This window comes from Phyllostomus hastatus, unplaced genomic scaffold, assembly GCF_019186645.2.
Source record: "Phyllostomus hastatus isolate PE091 unplaced genomic scaffold, TTU_PhHast_1.1 phas_contig_86, whole genome shotgun sequence".
Classification (NCBI taxonomy): Eukaryota; Metazoa; Chordata; class Mammalia; order Chiroptera; family Phyllostomidae; genus Phyllostomus; species Phyllostomus hastatus.
The window spans coordinates 20,156,721-20,179,144 of NW_025333977.1; the positions used below are offsets into that span (position 1 = coordinate 20,156,721).

The 22,424-nt window shown below is 37.0% G+C and overlaps 1 protein-coding gene across 1 annotated transcript in view; it reads left to right on the top strand.

The window, feature by feature from the left end:
• Positions 1-22,424, top strand: part of LOC123826961 (EGF-like and EMI domain-containing protein 1) — a 441,941-nt gene that overhangs the window by 328,150 nt on the left and 91,367 nt on the right. Inside the window, exon 5 of the mRNA XM_045851170.1 lies at positions 2,351-2,473. Coding sequence (XP_045707126.1) covers positions 2,351-2,473 — 123 coding nt within the window. The remainder of the gene's footprint in view (positions 1-2,350; positions 2,474-22,424) is intronic.

Here is a 22,424-nt window from a genome sequence, read left to right on the forward strand (position 1 = left end):
AGATAGATAGATGGATAGATAGATAGATAGATGGATAGATAGATACATAGATACATAGATGCATAGATAGATATAGATAGCAAAGCTGATAAAAAAAAGACACATTATTTAAGAAATAAGAAAGGGGAGCACACTACAAATTGGGCATATTAAAAATACCATGAGAATATTGTGAACAACTTAACAATACATCAGAACATTTATACAAAATGGACAAATTCTTTGAAACACATAATTTATCCCCACATTTAAATGAAAATCTGCATATTTATTCAAGAAATTGAACCGGCAATTAAAAGCTTACACACACATGCGCACGCATGCACAGTCTCAGACCCAGACGGCTTCATAAATGAGCTCTTCCGAACATTTAAGTAGAAATGACAACAACCAAAGCCTGGCTGGCGTAGCTCAGTGGATTGAGCGTGGGCTGCAAACCAAAGCATCACAGGTTCGATTCCCAGTCAGGGCACATGCCAGGGTTGCAGGCCACGGCCCCCAGCAACCGAACATTGATGTTTCTCTCTCTCTCTCTTTCTTCCTCCCTTCCCTCTCTAAAAATTAATAAATAAAGTCTTAAAAAAGAATATAAAAAAATTAAAAGAAATGACAACAACCTTGCAGATTCTTTCAGAAAATATAAAAAGAGGGAGAACTTCCCCATTTGTTATACACATCCATTATGACCTGGATGCCAAAATTTAACACGAATACTGCAAGAAAGAAAAAGTGCAGGCAAATCTCTCTACTGAATATAGTTATAAAAATTACAAAATATTACAAAATCTGTATCCTATACAAAATATTAGTTAACAAACTCTAAGAATATATAAAAATCACAGTGTATCATGACCAGGTGTTTTACAGGGATGGAAAAAAAGCAATGTTGTTAACAGAATTACCAAGAAAAACTATATAATTATCTTTATAGATTCAGAAAAATCAGTAAATACAATTAGCATGTATTTATGATACAAATACTTAACAAACTTGGAGTACAAAGGAACTTTCTTAATCTCATGAAACCAGCATATTGAAAAAAACTATGGTACACATCATACCTACAATAAAATGTTAAAACTGTCCCTCTGCGTTCAGAAACAAGACAAGGATGATCATCGCCACCACTTCTATGGGCCATTCTATGACCTACTAACAAGAGAACCAGTATTTTGAAGATTGGACAAATGTACAAAATATTTGAATGAGCACTTCAATAAGATGTTATCCAAGTGGCCAATACCATGAAAATGTGCTTACCCTAATTTATCATTAGGAAAGTGAAAATTGAAATCACCAGTGGTACTATTATACACTCCTCAGAAAAATAAAACTGAAACAAAATAAAATATCCCAAATGTTAGCAAAGATGAGTAGCATCTGCTCTCCAATACACCTCTGACAGGAGTGTAAATTAGAATAACCTCTTTAGGAGATTATAACTAATAAAGCAGAAAATATAATAATACTTTGTCCCAGAAATTTCAGACCTAGATATTACTCAGCAGAAATACATAGTTTATTAAAGGCATTTATGAGAATGTTCATATCAATACTTTTTATAATAACCAAAGATAAGAAAATACCCAAATTCCCACCAATTGTGAAATAGATCAATTAAAATAGTGGTATAATTATAGAATTGAATAATACAGGGTGTGGCAAAAGTAGTTTCATACTTGTTCATGTGGAAAATAATACAATAATTAATAAACAATAATATGAGAATAAATTCTGTGTTTCATGTACCCACAACTGTAAGCCTGCTTTTGCCACACCATGTATACAGGAATAAGAATGAAAAAACTCCAAGTATATGCAACAATATGTATGTATCACATCAGCAGAATGCCTAATGAGAGAAGCCAGACACAAAAAAATGCAAAATAAGATTCTACTTATATATAGTTGGAAAGAACAAAACTAACCTGTAGTGATTAATGAGCAGGGTAGTTGTCACCATCAGCCAGTCAGGGTGTTCTTTGGGTGCTAGTAAAGTGCTTTGTTGTGTTTTGTGGGGTTGCATTGGTGTAGTCTAAATCTGAAAACTCATTGAGCTATCTACTTAAGATTTGTATACTGTTTTGTGTATATAACACACTTCAGTGAAAAGTTACCTAAAACAAACAAAAGCTACCTCAACAGTTGCACAGCCCGGCTTTGGACAAAGTAACATATCATTTAATTAGAGTCATTAGTTCTAATTAAAATAAGATGTTATAGTTTTATTCAATTTAATCTGAGGTCAGAAAATGATGTCACTCTATAAGGGTACATTTTTAAGGGAGCCACTAAAATCCTTTTGTGTCTGTTTTTAGGAGGCTAATCCTGTTCAAACATGTAATTGCAGATATAAATGAATGTGCCGTGGACAACGGTGGCTGCCGAGACCAATGCTGCAATACGATTGGCAGTTACTACTGCAGGTGTCATGCTGGCCAGAAGCTGGAGCAAGATGGCAGAGGATGTAAAGGTAGCAGTTTGGACTGTTTGCTTACTGATAAGGAAAGGGAGCACATCTGTGTAATGCAGACAAGGGGGCTGCCTTTTATCCAGAGCCAATTGCAGTCCCTGTGTTGAACATTGTCAAGAGCACAGATCTTCCTCTCATGTCTAGATTATAAAATTGTAACCCTAAGAACACTTCAAGTAGCTTATTATAGGAAACATATGATTATACGCTGGTTTGGTTGTGTCATGTTCTGATTATGGAATTTCATTCATTCATTTAAATCCCTGAAAAGTACATATTTTTGAAAGTACTTTATTTAATTCTACAGTAAAAATGGTGCTTATCATAAAATACTCATATGTTGCTGTAATGGAAATGGAGGGGAACAAAACTAACCACAGAAATTATATTCTTGGTGTAGAATTAGCTTTTTTTTTTTACAAACTTCAATTTTCAATTTTTTATCTTTAAAATTCCTTCCTTCCTTTATTTATTAATTTATCATTTTGTTCATTTGACAGCCATTGAGTTTCTGTTCTGCATCAGACATTCTTTCATGCTCTGATATAAAAAATAATGAGAAATAAATTCTGCCCTGAAGGAGTTCACTGGTTAGCAGTGAAGACTGAAACATGAGCTGGGACTTCACAGAATGCTATTTGAAGGCCATATGGCAAGGGGACAAATCCAGTGGATGCAAGGAGGCCTGGGTTTGAGTCTCAGCTCTGTCATTTACAATTTATGTAACTTTGGGTGTATTATTTAATCTTGCTAAAACTCTTCCCTCATCTGTAAAATTGAGGATGATGGTAGTTCCCAAACCCCCAGAAGCTGCTGTAGGAATTAAATAAGATAATGCATCCAAAGCACTTCACAATGCGGTGGCATATGGTAGGCATTCAGATGGTAACTGTGGATTGTACTCTCACATAAGAACTCAATTGTTGCCCATATTGGGAATGTAATGTGGGTCAGAGACTGCTTCCTTCTCCTGTTCTCAGAAAGGGGAGAAATACGCACTAAAAGGATCCCCTGGACCTTTCTAACTGTTTTCTTATCTATTCATGTTATCAAAATGCTTAGCATTGTATTTGATCACTTAGAATTCATTTATTCTAACTATGGTTTTCTTTTGACCTTACAAAACTGTATTCATCTTTTCATGGGATAGTGTCTATTCCTGATAAGGCATTTGTGAGTAAGCCAGTAGGAGAAAACAATACACACAAAAGACATTCAGCTGGAGGCAGCTGGGGCTGGGGCTATGGGTTTGATTGGGACTGTCAGGACAAGACAAGCTGTAGATGTGAGCAGGCTGGAGTAAGTAACAGATTCTCAGGAAGGAGAGGGGTTTAGTCTTTCTAGAAAGGCTCTGGCAGGCAGCCACAGGGAGGGTTCCAGGTAGGCAGCCAGATGTTCAAGTTCTGCTGCATTTGGGCCTTTCTGAGACAGGATTCATCCTGAGCAAAGTCCTCTGCCAGGAAGGGTATATATACATTTATAAAGGCAAGCCCTGAATTCACCCAGGCTCTTTTCCTGGGAAGTAAGATAGTCTTTTTTCTAACAAGATTGTTTGACAATGGTGTGTTCCCAACACTGATTCGGTATCAGAGAATGAAAGGAGTCAAGGACCCCAGGATGTCCAAATGAAAGATAGGACAATGACCACTGAAGCACATCCACACAATGAGAAGATTGTTTGTCGTGACACGTCCCTTTCCTGATGGACAGTGATCTCTTCATTTCTTTTCAGCTGAGAACCGCTATTATCATCATTGCCATTATTATAGACATATTTGAAGAGCCCAGACAGAAATTAGCCAATGTCAGATATGCCAATTGTTATTCTTTTTGTAGTAGCTATTAGGTTGATAAGACATGACAAACTTTATATCCAATTCATTTATGTGCAATTATATAATATTTTATTGAAGTTACTCTTCACATAAATGTCAAACTATTTAGAGAAGTGATTTCCATGATTTTATTTAGCTGATGTTTATTTGTACAAAATAAATAAGGACAAGGTCAGTATTTGTGAAAATCAAGAATTTGACAGTGAGTTAACTTTGACCTCCTAGTTACTGAGATGCAGAACCGGGGATGATGGTACAGAATGGAGCAACCGGCCAGTAATGAACAACCTCCGTCAGTGTCATACTTAGCATCTTTTCCATTTCATATCTTTAAATGACTATTCGGTGGACATGGTGATGCTAGAGATTCAGCATGCTTGATTGTTGAACATATAATGATCTCAGATTTGTTTATATAGGTAATTAAATAAAATATAACAGAGGTCATTTTGAAATTGAGTGCATTTGAAAGCCACTACAAATGAGCATTTCAATTCATGTGAGTGCACTAATGAGTCCTTCGTATTTATTCACTGGGTTGCTCACAGTAAAGGTCAGCCGGTTTCAAAGACCATTGTGTTGAAAGCTACAGACATAGAATTAAACAGTCATTTGAACAGACTTTTTCTTTGTGTTAATATAAATTGAATTTAACTTGCAAATTGCTTTTTAAAATACAGATCAACATTTTAGTAGATATTTGTTGTACATTAAAATAAATCTAGAGTCTACCATTTAGTGGAATTGAAATATTTGTAAATGACCTTATTAGCTAATCTTATTCTTTAACCTTTTCTCTAAAGACCTATAAACTTATAGAGAAGCCTTCTTGATTAGCTAAGTTTACATGAGTGTCCCCATCTCTCAGGCATAGTACTGAACTTAAATCATGGGTTTTAATTCACATTGCAGATAGATTATTATAGGGTATAAATTAAAAAGGAAAATAGGAGAAAGAACTGCCTGACACTGGACACATATGTATATAACCTATGCACTTTATATATTGTATACATTATTGTATATATATATAGTATACATTTATTTATATTTATAAGTATATAAGTATAGTTGTATACTTATAAATATACAAGTAATATTTATTAATAATATTTATTTATATAAATATTTATATATTTATAAGTATAGTTATATACTTATAAATATATAAGTATACAAGAATATAAGTATATTTATATATTCTATATAAAGTACATAAGAGTATTCTTTAATTTATTAATGTGGGTTAATAATATTTATAACTTTTTGAATATGCAACCATCTTTGCATTTTAGGAAAAATATCCAGTGGGATTTTATCATTTTATTTACTATCATTTTATTTTGTTTAGGATTTGTACACCTATAACCATGAGTGAAATAGGCCAGTAATTTCCTTCCTCATGAAATATTTATGGCAATGGTTCGCAGTTGGGGTCATTGTGTCCCTCAGAGACACTTGGCAACGTCTGAAGACTGATGTTCACAACTGAGAGGGAGGGTACTAATGGGTGCAGGCCAGGATACTGCTGAACATCGTCTTCCGTTCCTCTGCTGGACATATGTTAGACCTTCTCATTCCACCTCACATTCTGCCTTTACATATCCCATTTTCTTCTTTTTCTTTACTGTGTATGCTCAACCAGTCTATTGAGTTTAAATAGTAACAACTTAAGTTCGCATTTTTAGAAGACTTGTTTTTTCTCTAAACTGTACATTCCTCCCTGTTGTATGCTCATTTTGATAATAGTGTCTCTTTCTTTCACTATTTCACACATAGCTGCTCTATAGCCTGTGTCTGATTCCAAAATCTGTGGTCCTTGTGGGGGAGTCTAAACCTAATGTTTCTTACTTCTAGGCCACAAGACACTACATTCTCTTTTCTTTCATGCTGGGTATTCCTCTAACAGAGAACATATCACAGAACACTGTACTTATTTCCACGTTTTCACTCTCCATTAGACTGGGAACATCTCCTGGGAAAGGGCTTTATCTTATCACTGTCCATTCCTAGCTCACAGGTGTCTAACACCTAGTAGAACTCCATGAATACTTACTGAAGGAATGAATGCACAGGTAGATAAATATTCATCCATCCAAACATAAATGCATACAAGAATGCAGTTAATATACCTGTATTCATTTTCTTGTCTACAGATCCTAACAATATCGTGTTTATTATTAAAACTCTGATTGGTTAAACTACTGATTATCAGTAGGTCTGTGTGTAAATATTTTTAGTAACAAGTCTGTTTTATTTGAAAGCATACATCACATTTTTTATTCTATAGAGCAAATCAGAATTTTTTTTTAGCTTTGTTTAAACTTTCTGAAGTGTTTGCTTGTGGCTTGTCTAAATTATTAGTGCAGCAGCATCACCAGTGTGCCTTTTGGGGAATGGTAGTCCAATGGAGTCCAGGAATTTTTCTAAATGAAGTGGAAGCTAACATTACTATGTTTCTATTAAGTGAGCCAACAAAGGTAATGAACATTGATTGAACATTTTAGATAAAGTCTTCCATTTGGGAGAAATAAATGAATGCAGAGGTATGTTGCTTAATGAATTGATCTTTCCAATGTTTAACAGTAATTTTGGTACTATTTTCAGCCAAATATTTTCCTGAAACTCATTAGAAATTATAAGGTGAATGAAGAGAGACTGTAACTCAGTATGCCAGTATCATGGATTTATAGAATTTTTGGCTAAAAAGGCTTCTATAGGTGGAATGCCAGGGAAATTAAATGTTTTGAAAAAGCTCAAAGTGCTCATTGGTGGGCAAAGTGTTACTAGAGGTCAAGTGCACTTATTTCCCTTTAGTGACACTGATAGGCAGCGTGACCTAGATGCAAAGCATTAATCAGAACAATGGAGTCACCAAGCGACATGGGCCATGGGACCCTCAACTTTTAGAGGCCATGATCCACAAAGGAGGGAAATTAAGACCTGGAGAAGTTGGCCGAGTTCCTCTAAGTGCTAGACAATTTATTTACAGGGCTAGGACTGGAATCCAGGTTTTCTTTTCCCAAGTGCCATTCTTCCCAATTGAGTATAATCAATCTGGTCAGTAAACATTTATTGGATAAGTACTATGTGCTCAGCACTGTGTTGGGTAATTTGAGAATACCAGCGTGGTACAAAATGTGGTTTCTTCTCTCATTGGGTTTCAGTAGCATTAAGCATCGGGATATAAAATTATTGTGTGATATTTTAAATGAAAGTACAAGTAATTATATTTTATGCTTTGAGAGCTCACCCAGGCCAGCTTCTTGCCTCCAAGCAGCACTGTGTCTAAACCGGCTGGTTGTTTATCCTGGTATTACAGATCTCCGAGGGAGGATTCCGTAACTCCTTTCCACAGTCTGTTTAATAACCCTTGCTAGCAGAAAAGCCTTCCTTCCGTGTTATCTATATTGCTCCTGCTGAAGTTTAAGCCGTTTTGATTTTATTTTCTTCTCAGTTCAGAAAGACTTAACTAATCGGAATCCTTTTTTACAGTAATTTTTCCCACACTTACAGGACACTACTGTGACCCCCAGCCTAATAAGAACATGGCACCAAATATTGGAGTCTTGAGGAAAAGTCACCTATCTATCTATCTATCTATCTATCTATCTATACACACACATATTTAGGTTTGAGCTCATAAAATTAATTTGAAGAAATAATTATTAAAGATTTTTCTACCTCTGTCTGTTGCTTCTCTTACCAACCATTTACAAAGGGCCTCCGGAGCCTCCGCTGGTGTCAGGGAGCATGCAGACATAGTAGTCCTGGCCTCCACGACCCAACAGTCTGTTGCGGAGATATATAAATGGAGAACAATTTGAGAAAGTTCCTATATCGTGTACCTTAATGTATTAAAGAAAAAGTTGTCCTTTTAAAGTTTATCCACGTGTGTTTACAATGTGGAATTCATTATCTTTTCAAAGCTTGAACCACTTAAAATTCTTGAGACTTATCATATTTGACACATAAATGTGTTTCTTTCTTGTCATCCACCCATCCATCTATTCACCAAACATGTGTCAGATCACATGCACTGTGGGCCATGTTGAACAAAAAGCACATACTCTGGATTTTAATATTGACCCTGACATTTACTAACTGTAAAGCTTAGTGAAAGTTATTTAATATCTATGGGCTTTCCCAACCTCCTTTCCCCTATTTCACGACCACGGGAAGAGGGATATTCATTAGTGTAATGATTCTGACATCTGTATGTCCCCTCCCTTCCTCCCTTCCTCCCAGGAAAGTTGGAGCAAATTATCTCATAGGCAAGTTTGGGGAAAGAAATGTGGAGTGAAGCCCACTTTCTCTTCCCCTCTTTAGGACCTGTAAAGGCCTGCAGTGAGTGTCCCTTCTGGTCTCCCCTGTGAGATGTTTGTTTAACCAGGGCAGGGCCGTGTGGTGGGGGGAGTGGGGGGGACTGTTTCCCAGCCACACCTGTGACCGGATTTGCCTAATTCTGCATGTATTCTGAGGAAGCCCCTGTATTCCTGCAGCCCCCTAAATCCCTTTCTCTAGTTCTAACTTTAATAAAAGTAAAGCCAATATTTTGTCTACCTCTGCTTATTTTGGATTAGATCTCCATGAATTCAAAAGTCAGGCAGAGAACACAAATTTGTTATTGTACCCTTCCATATACTAACTCCTTTCATTTGCTTAATGCATAATACATGCTTGGGAAGTGTTCCTTTTTTCTCACTTTTTTCATCCTCTACAATATGTTATGAAGACAAAAATATGTGTAAGGTTATCTTTCTGTCTCCAAGGACCTTCCAGTTCAATAGAGGAGATAAGGTGGTTACACAAACAGCTTTAATGTACAATAGCAGGAGTAAATACAAGGCAGGCACAAGCTAAGTGCTGTGAGAATTAACCACAGGAAAAGTAACCCACTGTTGAATCAAAAGGGCTGCAAGGAGCAGGAGCAGACACCAATCACTCAGGCCTGGGCCTGAGCAATCTTCCCTCCATTCCTTTACTTCTCTTACAAACTTCCCTGTTGGAGCACGGCCTCGTGTCACCTGCCCTGCATCGTTCTTCTCTCACTCAGCACAGGAAAGTGTCTGAAATTTTAACAGCCAAGCTGACATTGTCATGCCCACTGCTGTTCTTCGTAGGAACTCTGGGGGTATTTTTAAGTACCTGTGCCTCTTTGTATTTTATTTTATTTTGTTTTATTTTATTTTCACATTATCTCATTTTTAATTTACTTTTTCTATCACCATTTATCCCTCCTTACATTCTCTTCTACCTCTCCCCACCCTCTTCCCCCGCAATAACCACACTGTTGTCCATACCCATGAGTTCTTTTTCCCCTTGCTGTGCCTTTTAGACTAAAGAGAAAACACATATAGTTTAAATCTGAAATTCTGCTACGAAAATAGAAATTCACTTTATCTTTTTTTACATTGATCTTTTAAATAAGGCCCATCCTTTTCCCCCAATAGTTCAGACTAATCATTTCATCATCTCAACTTTCTGCTAATACTTGTGATAGTCAAAAGTGTATTTAGAAGTGATGCAAGCTGGAAGAGACCCTTACTGACATATATTCTCCAAGATGAGCTGGCTCACTTTCCCAATTCTCTTAGGGACATACAGACTTATGGCAGTATGGCTTCTACAGGTGGGGCCAAAAGAAGGAAACTAGAAAAACAAGAAGTCCCAGAAGACTGTGGCTGACAAACAGGACGTTTCCCACAGGGGCTTCTTGTGGGGAATAAGCCAGGACAAAACTTAACAACTGCAAGGAAACCTGCTGCCTCAGTAGGCCCAGGCCCTTGCAAAAGCGACGACACAGAAGCAACCAATCAGGGCCAATGGCTGTGTGGGTGTGTCTGGGAGTGAGGGGCGGCGAAGGATCTTTAAAAGTCCGGATCATGGTTCTTGAATTTTACTGTACATTCAGCATAACGTAAGCATAACGTAAGTTTAATATTCTTAAGAATAAAACTTTAAAAATTTTATTCGCAATTATTTTGAGTTTCTCTATTCAGTCATCTTAAAAATGAGCTGATCTTTTTGAAAGATTATATTGTTGTATGTTTTATTTTTTTCCAAGCAGAATTCCCCAACTGTAGTGCCCTGCCTGAGTACCTTAAATTTGTGTTTTTCCTCTAGATAAGTTTTTAGATTATGGATCACACCCACCAAAGGTTCAGTAGGATCCTGTGTCCCAGAGTGACCCTTCTAGACTTCTGAAATGTAGAGGGTGGGCTCCTGCCCCTGTACGACCCATATTGTTCTGCATTCCTATCAGAGAGACAGTGATGGGTAACTGGTTTTCTAATATCTTTGCTATAAAGAATTCCTTCATCAATTTCTAAAAAAATACATATTTTTCTCAATTAGTACTCTTAAGAGGTTCTCTTAATATGTGTGTAACTTTTAATCAGAAACTAAGCTAGTTAAAATTGAGTTGTTATTCTACTACTGGCTTTCACGTGTATATATTTTAGTGACCTTCTAAAGCCCAGTCCCCCCTCAGTATACGATCTCAGAGTTCAAGCTACTCATTTTTTAAATAGCTGTTTACCTCACTTTCCAAGTTCAAGTTAGATTTAAGTTTTTATTACTCATTCTAGTTTTGATTTCCTAACAGGCCTAGTCTGTACTTCCTTACATATGACTAATATCAACATAAAAGAATATCACTCATTTTATTTAGTGTGGATACACTTGATGAATATATCTTACATGCATTGCCAGTAAAACCAAGTACACAGAATGTGCATATTTACCTGAATTTTTACTTTATATCTCCCATACAAGTGTCTCATTAGTAATATTATCTTCCTTAAAATAGTATATCCTTATGGATATGTAGAATTCTTCTTACTATTACAACATAAATGTTCATAGACTTTACTATTCTCATAAATAGGAAAGAAATATTTTAAAATCGTATCTGAACAGTGTTCTCTTTTTGTCAAGGGGGTGGTGGTGGTAGGCCTCTGGAATTTTGTAAAAGCCTAGGCTTCTGTAATTGTTTATCAAGTCATTCAGGGTAATTGATCATAAATTGTTGTTTATAGTCTGCCTTACAGACTGAGAAAGCAGCTGTGGGTTTCTAAAGCCCTTGTTAGTGCTCCAACAATAGATCATATGACAGCACCGCTCACTGCAGGAGGCCTTCGCCTCCAGAGTGCACCCTGTGACGGGGAAGGAGTTAGCAAGTCCGTCTGAGCTTCCCATTGGATCCTACTGACCCCCATTTTAGGGCGGGGACGGAGAAGAGCAGAAGCCAGATGAGATGCCTCAGGTTTCTCTGTGTGGGCATCAGGGATCAGGGATAAGAGGGAGGAGGGGTCAGAATAACCCCTGAAAGGAATGTATATTTCCAAAAATTCTGTAATGAAATACATGTTTCTCAATTATCAAGTTCTCCTCCTCTGACAAGGCTGTAGAAGCGTGGTGCTGCAGTCTCACAGCATTCCCAGCAGTTTCACGAACCGTCCAGGGAGTTCTACTAAAACAAAAAGTCATTTTTCTGCCTCATGTATATTTGATATTCTCTGAGTATGACTAAAATGACCCTTTGCTAATTCATCAAAAAAATGTTTACAATAATAAGGGAAACAATGGTGATTATAAACTGCATTTTAAGGATGAGAAAGTAGTTTGGTTTAAAATTACAGTTAATTTGGTAACTGTAAGCTTCTGTATTTAAATCAGTGATTATAAGTGTAAGCTTTTGCATTTAAATCAATGGTTATAAATGATGGTATGTCTGTACAATTCAAGGGACTGAAAGATCTGGAAAAGTTATCTATCTATTTTTATATAATTTTTATCTTTAAAAAAATCATCACAGTTTGGAGGCTTGACTGAGCACTGGGAAACATTAAAACTGCAACTGAGAAAATTCAGTTAATTGTAATTCATTAGATGCTGTCCTTATTAAAAGTGAATTGACTTAATCCCTTATATCAAAACCCCTAAGGCACAAGGAAGCAAAATAGCCATGTGAAACTTAATGTTCTCAACAATTAAAGTATACTAGAGTCCAGTGTTTTTCAAGCTTTAATGTGCAAACAAATCACCTTAGATCTTGTCAAAATGCAGATTCTGTTTCAGCAGGTAGGGGGTCAACCTTAGAATCTGCATTTCTCACCCGCTCCCAGGGGCATCATGCTATTGTCCAGAGACCACACTGAATAGAAAGGCTTATGCCAGCCTTTTCTTTCAGTTCATCCGTCAGATAATTATTAAGCCCTTGCTAATTAAAAAGCAGCCATAGTGAGGGATGACAGAATGATGTAATATGACCTGCTACTCTAAACATTTGTAAAACCTTTTTAAGCAGTTTATTAAGATATAATTCATATGCCATAAATTCATCTTTTTTAAAGTATATAAGAATGTTTTAATATATTCACAAATATATGCAATCACACCAGAGTTGATTTTAGAACTTTTTTATCACCTCAAAAAGAAAAGCTAAGCCCATTAGTATCACCACACCCCCCATATCCCTCCCACTTGACCTAATCAACCACGGTTCTCATTGTCTCTACAGATTTCCTTTTTCTGGATTTTATATGGAGTCATATGGTATGTAGCTTTTTGTGACTGGCTTCTTTCACTTAGCATAATATTTTCAAGGTCCATCCATATTATAGCATCTGTGAGAATTCCCTTCTTTTTTACTCAGCAAGGCTGAGTAATATTCTATCATATGGATAAACCACATTTGGTTTCTCCATTTTTAAGTCGCTGGACACTTGGGTTGGCTCTACCTTTCAGCCATTATGAACGCTACTGCTATAAACATTCATGTACAAGTTTTTGTATGTGCATATTTTTATTTCTCTTGGGTATACACGTAGGAGTGGAATTGCTAGGTTATGTGGTAACTCTATGTTTGCTGTTTCTGGAACTTTTAAATAAGTGACTAAAATTTAGAAAACAGTATTTATATAGGTGTGCATATGGATACGCACATGGATTGACATATGTCACACACTTTATGAAAAGGTTCCATGGTCACGTAATTTAGAGGAACACTGCACACCCATGTTCTCTAAAGTGAAGCCAGGCCAAAGAAGAATCCTTTAATTTTGTTCAACCCAGGTTTCCCAAACATGTTTGGAAATCTTTGAAAGTAAGATATGAAAGACTTAATGATTTAGTATTTTGTAGAATGCAATTTGAGAAATGGTCTAATTGCCTGTTTTAAAGGTAGACCACCTATGGACAAGGCAGAAAGCGCATTCAGGGAACTTGTGTTTGACTTGGGGAGCCCGAGGATGACTTCAGCTCAGGGTGAATTCTGCAGGTGCGTGGGCAGGGGTGTGGTTTCAATGGGAGACATTTGAGTAAAGGAATGGTGGGATGAAAATGTGATTTCTGCCTATTGTTGTGGTCATGATATGTAGGATGATATGGAAAAATAAGAAGATATGGAGATGGCAAAGAGACCATTGAAATCATCTAGCTATTGACATCCATAAGATATATAAGGAGATAAGAACCAGTAATTTCTAATGACATACTGGACCCAAGGGAAAAAGGGAATACCAAAGTCTTTGTAAAAAACATGATAAATAGCATGGAAAAATGATTGATACTAGAAGAATATGGTAGAAATATTCTGAACAGAATATTGGTAGAAATATGGTAGAAAAGCTACTGAACAGAGACATCACATACCAACCAGATTTATTAGACTATTTATATAAAAATTACTACCATTTATAAGAAAATTCCATCCTATTTTTCATCATTTCTCATTTGAATATCAGTGTGTGATTTCTGTATGTCTCTGCCAGAAGTTTTGATATTGGCATTTGTCAGGGCCTTCTATTATCTTCAGTATGGACGAGGCTCTCTTTTGCTGATTCCTGTTTTTCACCATTACATCCTAAGTTCAGTCAATATCAAATTAATGAGAAGCAAGATTAAAGATGAAAAGTTTCCCTGAATGTTATTTTTAATTATGTTGAGGGGGCATGCTATTTAGCACTGCTCATATCTGTTTGTAAATTAGCCCTGTCTTGCATGTGATGACCTGTCTTTACTTTTATTCCTGTTACTATCCCCACTACTTTTCTTTTGTTGGATGCCATGGCCAAATGGAATTGCCAGATGGTTTGCAAAATAGACATGAGCAATGGCATTTTTTAAAAGGTTCTTTATATACAAACAAGCTAACCAAAAAAAAAAAAAAAAGAGAGAGAGAATGTTCTCTTAAAAAGCAAAAGGAAACCTTTGCTTCAAACACATATACACACTCAGAATTTCAGCTCGTTAATTATATACTCTTGTTTATATCCAGAGAAATATGACACTTGTAAGTGATAGTTCTTAAATTAGGAAGAAATATGGACCTCTAATATGTTCCATGTCATGCAACTCATGGAACATACACACAGCCCCTGACCAGCTCATCTTCACATGTGATACTCTCTGATATCAGTAAAGATTTGCCCTGTTGCCCACATGAGCTCTGATGGTAGGAAGTTCACTAATAGAGACATCAGGAGACCACTGTAGTGATCAGGTAAGATCCATTCACTGGGAACTCAGACTATACCCCTCCCTTCTCAAAGGCCTCAATTTTCTCATTTGTAGAATGAGACATTCAGATTGGGAAAATCTCAAAGCTTCTTCCAGGTTGTAAATTCCATAATTCACAAAGTACAAACCTACAACTTGAAATCTAATCTAAAAGCTGGAATTCTGTGAATGAGGCCTGGAAGAGATCTCTGGAAGTTAAGGACAAGATAGAGACCTCATTGCTGACCCCTATCGCTTCATTAGTTCTGGGGCTACACAAAGAACCGAAGATATCTAGTAAGATACCTAGTATGAGGATGGAAATGAGTCAAACATGAGTAACAATTAAACTTTATCAAATATTACAGAAGCCATTGAGAAATTCCAGCTGTCTTTAAGACATAGCTTTAAGATAACCTTTATTTTTCCCATATGAGTCTTGTTTCTCTCTTGAAAAAAAAATTATCTTGGAGTCCCTCAGATCCAGCATGGTGCTAGACACCTACCATATACTCAATATATTCATGTCAAACTTATTATCATCAATCATTTGCATAGTCAGTCTGCAGCAAATTTTAGACAAGAAAATAAAGCACTGTATATTTCCTCAAAGAAATCTTTGAATTAGTTTTAAATTGAAAGTAATAGCTGCAGTCTCAATAAACATTTCTGTAAAAATGATATATTAATAAAAAAGAATATGTTATATTCCTTTTTGCCCCATTTTCTGTGCTGATTTGCAAGAAATAAATTTTAAATTATGATGTGATATATAATTCCTATTTTAACACAAATATTAATAAAAATTGTATCATTCTATTTTTTGTGTATACTTTACATATACTTGCATAATTCAGTTAATAGGTATCACAGGTTAAAGAATGTATCAGAAGTGAAAGGTAACAATTATAGTTTTAGGGGGATGGTGCCTTTTAAAAAATTTCTCTTCATGGGTCATCTATACTGTGTAAATGATATTGTCATAAATGAGGGTTCCAGTGAGACCAAGTCAAGAATTTGAAGAGGTAAAGAAAATTAGATGTCTGCTGAAAGTCAACACGAAATCAATTAGAGTAAAAATAAACAGAGTTAGCTCTGTTATCAGAGAACCTGGAAGAGCCAACCACTCCCTTAAGTTATTCACAGTGCTTAAATGTGGTTTGGTTCCCAAGGGTGGTTACACAGAGAGCTGTAGAAAGAAGAGAGCCCAGCCAACCACGCCCAGGAATGGGGAGCCTTAAACCCACAAACATTGAGGATCCAGGTTCAATGTGCCAATAAATAGGCTAATTTATCCTATTGAACAATAAGTTTTATCTAACTAACTCCATTTGTTACATCTCTGTAATGGATTATAGTGTAAACTGTATCCTCCTGAATCTAATCGGGAGAGACAGAAACCACACAGTATTTTGAACATGGGAGATTTAATGCAAAGAATTGTTCAGTGTAATAGGAGTTGGAGTAAAGAGGTCTGGTAAGGCTGAACTGGAGCATCAAGGAAGAGGCTCCAGAAGTTGTTGGAAAGGGCACAGTCATGGTTCACTGGATGACAGAGAGGCCACTGTGCTACTACTCCAGCAGGATTTGCTAGAACTATGACCTCCAAAACTTGCCAGAAATCTGCTCTAGGGTGCCAGAAAGAAACCGTTCATGGAGAAGTGTTTCATTATTCTACTATTGCCTAAAAAGGTGTGTCAGGAAACTGCCCATCACTGCCGCAGCCAAGAGCTGAAGAAGCTGCCTGCACTGTGGGAGCTGGCATTGGAGAAGCTGTGCGTAGTCACAACAGCCTAACGCCAGAGAGCTGACCGGTCCATATTACCAAAGCTGGGTAGTAGGAACACGTGCACTCCAAGAGCCAGGTGCTAGCGAAGATTTCCGTGCTAAAGGAACCAGGTACTGGAGAAGCTGCATCAGGAGCATGCCTAGAAAGCATGCTGGAGCCAGGATGGAAAACCTCTTAGTCCACAGTGTCTCTCCCATGCCGTCTACTGGCAAGGCTTACCATCATGTCTGCAGAGAAAGGAAAATTGTTTAAAGGGCCCAAATTCATTTTCACAGACAGGGCAAAAAATGAATGTAGAACTGGTAAGTATAAGTTAACAATCACCACAATTGGCAACTATACTCACCCCACCCCATAAGAGGATACTCAATACATGCCCTTTGTCATGGAGACTTGGGTACTCTCAGAAAGCAAAGTGATTTCCCCCATCCATTGCCAACTTGGTCATGTGACTTACTTGGGCCGAGAGCATTTGAGGAGAAGTGATATAGCACCAATTGTGAGCAGAAGTTTTAAATGTGAGTGTGTAGTTCAGAGTGCCCTCTGTGGTGAAGAAATCAAGTTTCAGGCTCTTTCACCTGGGTCCCAGAATAAGGTAAAGAGCTAAGCAGAATCACAGCCAGCCTGTAAACCACTAGGAGAAGAAAAGGTATTGGTGGTTATGCAGCCCTTTTGGTTGCTTTTTATGATAAGAAAGATGACTTATGCTGTCCCCATGCTTGACACATAACTGATTTTTATTTGATTAATTATGACCATGCTGCATAAACTGTAATGTAAACTACAATGTAACTGTCTGATTTTACATATTTATTTGCACTAAGCAGGTAGAACAGACAGACAAATCCTGTCCTTGGCTTGAGGAAAATTTACCTAGCAATGTCAACCCGAGAGAATTCTCAAGAGGCAGCTAGCTGGTATTCGCCCAATGACCCTAGTAGAAAGGCAGAGATAGAAATGTTATAGTCACCTGCTTCTTTGTATGGAGGCCCCCTCTACAAAGCTGACATGCCCCTCTCTTTGTCAGTTTGGACAATCAGCTGTCAAGAGTATCATTTACTTCATTTTCACCTTACTTGAGTCAAATGTCCCCAAATCTGTTGGGATCCTGGGTTGTAGTCTATAGTTGGGTAACTTTCTGTTCTTAACTAGACTTGGTAGATGTCTATACAACCTTCTGTGGAGGAATTTTTTTTTATTGAAAGTGTTGTGTCAGTTCTTCAGCTGTCACTATACTCTGACAACTCTATACTCACATAGACTTTTCTTCCCATATTGATTTATTAGGAGAAAATTACTTTCTAACTCAACGTTAGACTAGCCATTATAACTATAATTGATCTCTTAGTACATTGCTATTATAATCATTATTATATTTGGTAATATGAAAGCAACCTCCTACAACACACATGCCAATCTCAAAATAGATTTTTCAGCCTTATTCAACTGAAAAATCATGCTGCTACTCAATACAAAATGTAATTAAAATTAGAAATAAAAATTTACGTGCTATGATTTTATCACTGAATATTTTAAAGCATTGCTCAAATACTAACTTGCATGTAAAATATACATAGAACTATGAAAAATTAAATAATGCTAATACTTTGAATATGAGGAATATTATTTTCTTATATGTATTACAAGTACTGGCTAGGGTTTTCAGACCCTGTTGCTCTAATGATGATTAGTTGCAGGACTAATTTAATCTGGGCAGGTGAATGAAAGGCATCATGTGGTCCTACAAAAAGCCACAAGGTCTAGTCTGGTCTCGCCCACTAAACTTGTAGAATCTTAGTTTCCTCATTTCTGAAATGGAGATGCTAATGTCTGGCCTACCAAACTCATAGTGATTTTTACTTTGAGACTTAACTGAAATGTCAAAAAGATATGTAAGTAGTAAAGGTGTTTGCAAACGTGAAAGTTTTTGATACTGTGAAATGATTGGTGTATGTTGGTATCTTACTAAATCACGTTGAACCTACAACCCAGACGAGTGTAGGACTTACTTAGAAAGGTGATCTTCAAAAGACATCCTGCTACAGAAAAAAGCACAAGTTATTGGGGTAGGCCTTAAAAGTAAGGGTAGATGAAAATGCAATTTCTCCTTCTTCTGAAGTTACCAGTAACCCTGTTGGTTTGAACACGGCATTAACTTTTTTTTCCAGATGCCTTAAAATGGTGTGAACATTGCAAACATTTTCTGGTATTTTTGAGCAAACTTAACTTAACTAGCTGTAAATGGGTCACCTCATTCTTAACCTTAAGCATGGCAAAAGAGTACATCTAATCCTTGGATGTGCTTACAAGAAATATGAGAAGGAATACCATATTTGCCAGGCTGTGCAGATCTGGCTTTCAGTGGAAATGTTTGGTAAGGTAAATCTTACTTTGTCCCTTACCTTGCCTGCTGTGTGATATAAATTCTTTGCCTACTAATCACAAATCTCAAGATCTCAAAAATAGAGTCCCCTAGAACAGGCTATATATTTTTTATTGCCACCTCGAGTCAAACTGATGCCATTTTTCATGAGAGGACTAATAAAAGTCATATTTTGTATTGAAACATCCCTGTATTTTATGGACCCATCTGATATATCCTTAATAAAGTTTTAAAACAAATTTTAATAGAGTTTGCAAGAAGCTCAGATCTGCTAGCACTCTCATCAACAGCCAATGTGAGGCATTACTTTTGGATGATTATCTGTAAAATGTTAGTGGGGTTGTTTAATACTAACAGACTAGCTGAAGGGACAGGATTACTATTTAGAGTAATTTAACAAACAAAATTGCATTTTGTTCTCATTTTCAAAATACAGAAATGTATTCATTTCCACAAATAAGTAGTTCATTGAAAATGCCAACATTTCTCAGTGATTCCGCATGAGAAGAAGTAGCTGATGAAAATAAAAATACTGGTCAGCCTGTGAAAACACAAATGCATTACAAACAGGACCATGCTCACACAGAATTTGCTCAGTTGACTATACTTTGTAAAGCAAAAAAGCCAGAGTGTCTGCCCTTCCCAATGTTCACAGAAAGGGCAAGCGTGAGCAAATTCATTATTACAAAGACGTGTAATTGTCTTTTAAATACAATTGTCTTTTTTATTGGCTCCTCAATCTGGGAGGATGTTCTGTGGGCCTCGGGTGCATTTATTAAAATATTTACTTACCTAGACTTTATTACATTAATAAAAGATGTTAGCAAATTAAAACATGAGACAGTTGCCATTGTTGCAATGAAAAATCATCTGCACTGTATTAATCCTTATGTGCTTGTGACTGCGTGTGTGTTAGTTAGATTTGGTATTGAAAATATTTGGGTGAATTTACAGTAAATTATTAAAAGTGTGACTTTGGGTTCTGGGAGGATGGGAGAGGGCAGTCAAAAAGGGAAATTTAGAATTACGGAATGAGAATGAACATTAATAATGCATTCTTGTTCATTTTTATTAGTCTCTAAATCACATGTGCCTCACTCTTAAATCTATCTCTTTTAGCGTTCTAAGCATGTGTCCAAAATTATTTTAAGTTCTTGGAGACCATTAGGTCAGATGTAAGGCAAAGTTACACACACATCATATTTGAAATCGTTTCTCCTCTGGCTTTCATCAGCTGTCCTCACTGCTTCATCCGTAATGAGACAAGGACAAAATGAGTTCAATTCACATCCTGGGCTCCTGGGTACAATCGAGTAAATGACAGCTTCCCCTGCCCTCCAGAGACAATCTGGTTTCCTTGGGAGAATTACTTACTTTACCCATAGGAAGAGGTGTGTGTGCTCCCTGCTCGCCATGAAAGGTAATAATAATTACAAGGCCTGTTTTCACTTTGATGTATCTGTTTGCTTTTTTGCTTATTGCTTCTGGGTTATTTTTGTAAATGTTATATTTCAAACACCAGCTTATATGATATCTCTATATGTCAAGCAGCACCTGGACTTTTTAAATTATACTTTGTACCTGACTCCATCCCACTTGTTATGTTCACCGTACTTTCTGTGACCAAATCTGCAACATTTTAAAAAAAAATTCTGTTACTCAGTTTGTTGGGAACCGCCCTGACTGGTATCCGAAGCTGAAACCCCCACCTAGGCTAAGGCTAAGGGAACGCCCTTGGAACCTTAAGCCAGCAAGGAGACAAAAGCTTATCTCCCTGGGGGGAATGCTGCTTCTGCTGCTTTATTCATGACTGAACCCCAAAAAGCTTGGTCGGTTAGCCAAAGACGGGTAAGATTCCCCAAGGGGGGAATGACCTAAGACAGGCACGATCACTTTGGGAGGCCCCCCAAAAGAAGGACTTGGGGGGCTGCAGCAAAAGGGGGTGATAGACCCTCGCTTCTCGGCTTTGACATAGCCTGAGTTCTCAGCGTCTGGGAAAAAACCTCCTTGTCTCCCAGTTACCTTAGTTCCCTTGCTCCACCTAAGCCTGAAACAATGACAGGGTGGTGCAGCTCTGTACTGAGAAGTGCGGATTCCCGGGGTGATCAGGCCTAAGAAAGAACATGTAAATTACTGTGAAACCTCCTTTGTTTAGAATGCTCTCAGTTGAATGAGAAGGGTCTTAGGAGGAAGTTGTTTTGTTCCTCAGTCTTACAGCTCTTTGACCCCCAACTCAATAGACCGGCAGAGTTCTTTGTTTTCTATGGTTCCTTACTTCCCCCTAATGAGTACTGTACTTTACCTGAATTATTATGCAGAATGAGCCCAATAAAAGCAGGTATGGACGGTAAATCAGTGCGCTCCTCACTAGGGGGGGTGGCCATTTCGTCCCTACTTGCCCACAGAAACTAGTTTGTCTCTGTGCATGTGTGTTTTTCTCGCATGTGTTTTCGTCGAGCCATCCACAGCGTTCTGTGGTCACTGCTGGCCGGTGACCCACGCGCAACATCAGTTAATTTTAGTTCACTATTTTCAATATTAAAAAAGTCAGAAACACCCTCTTTCAGATTAATGACACCCTTTCAGGATGATTTGGGGATTTATTTTCATATCTAGGTTGCTATTCTTTTTCTAACACTAGAGAAGTCAAATTTAGGATCATTTAGGTGGATCCATTGAATGATTTATAATTTGGAACCACTTACTCCAGGCCTTAATTTGTTTTGTTTTGTTTTGTTTTTTATATAAGTTAAGGGCTCTCTTAAATTTTCATAGAATAGCTGGATTTAATGAGCTTATTTGTTTTAATGAAGGTAATTTATTAAGGACATTACTAACTATATCTTTATAACATTTATTATATAAAGAAATATATACATAAAACATATTTTCATTAATATGTAGCAAAATTTGGTTCAGGAAATATATATATAATTCAAGTTTTCTTCCTCTCTGGCAGGTAGGCAATATGATATATAATCACAATAAAATAATTTTGACAGTTGATGGAATAAAACCCTATGTTTTTACAGTGAGGTTAATGAGATGATGAGTTAAGCCTCCCCAGGTAGCCACTGGAACTTTCTTGGCCTGGGTGAGGATCCAGATCTGCTGTAGTCCTGGCTGAGTTATGGTGTGCTGGTTGACAGTCATGTGCTCCACTTAAATATCGACAGAGAGGACTCTGGGAACCACGCTGCAGTGGGACTTCAAGGACCGTCGCAGTGATTTCAGGAGTGCCCCTGTATATGGCTGCCCAGGGAGAACATCGGGGTCACAGTAAGATAATCATTATATTTATTGCCCAAGCTAGGACCCTTTGGACAATAAAGGGTGAAATGGGTGTCTAAACATCTATAGTGATAAATATTGAAACTTAAAAAGTGCTACATGTCATAAAATACATATTTGTGATTTGTAGCAAATGAGGTGATAATAAAT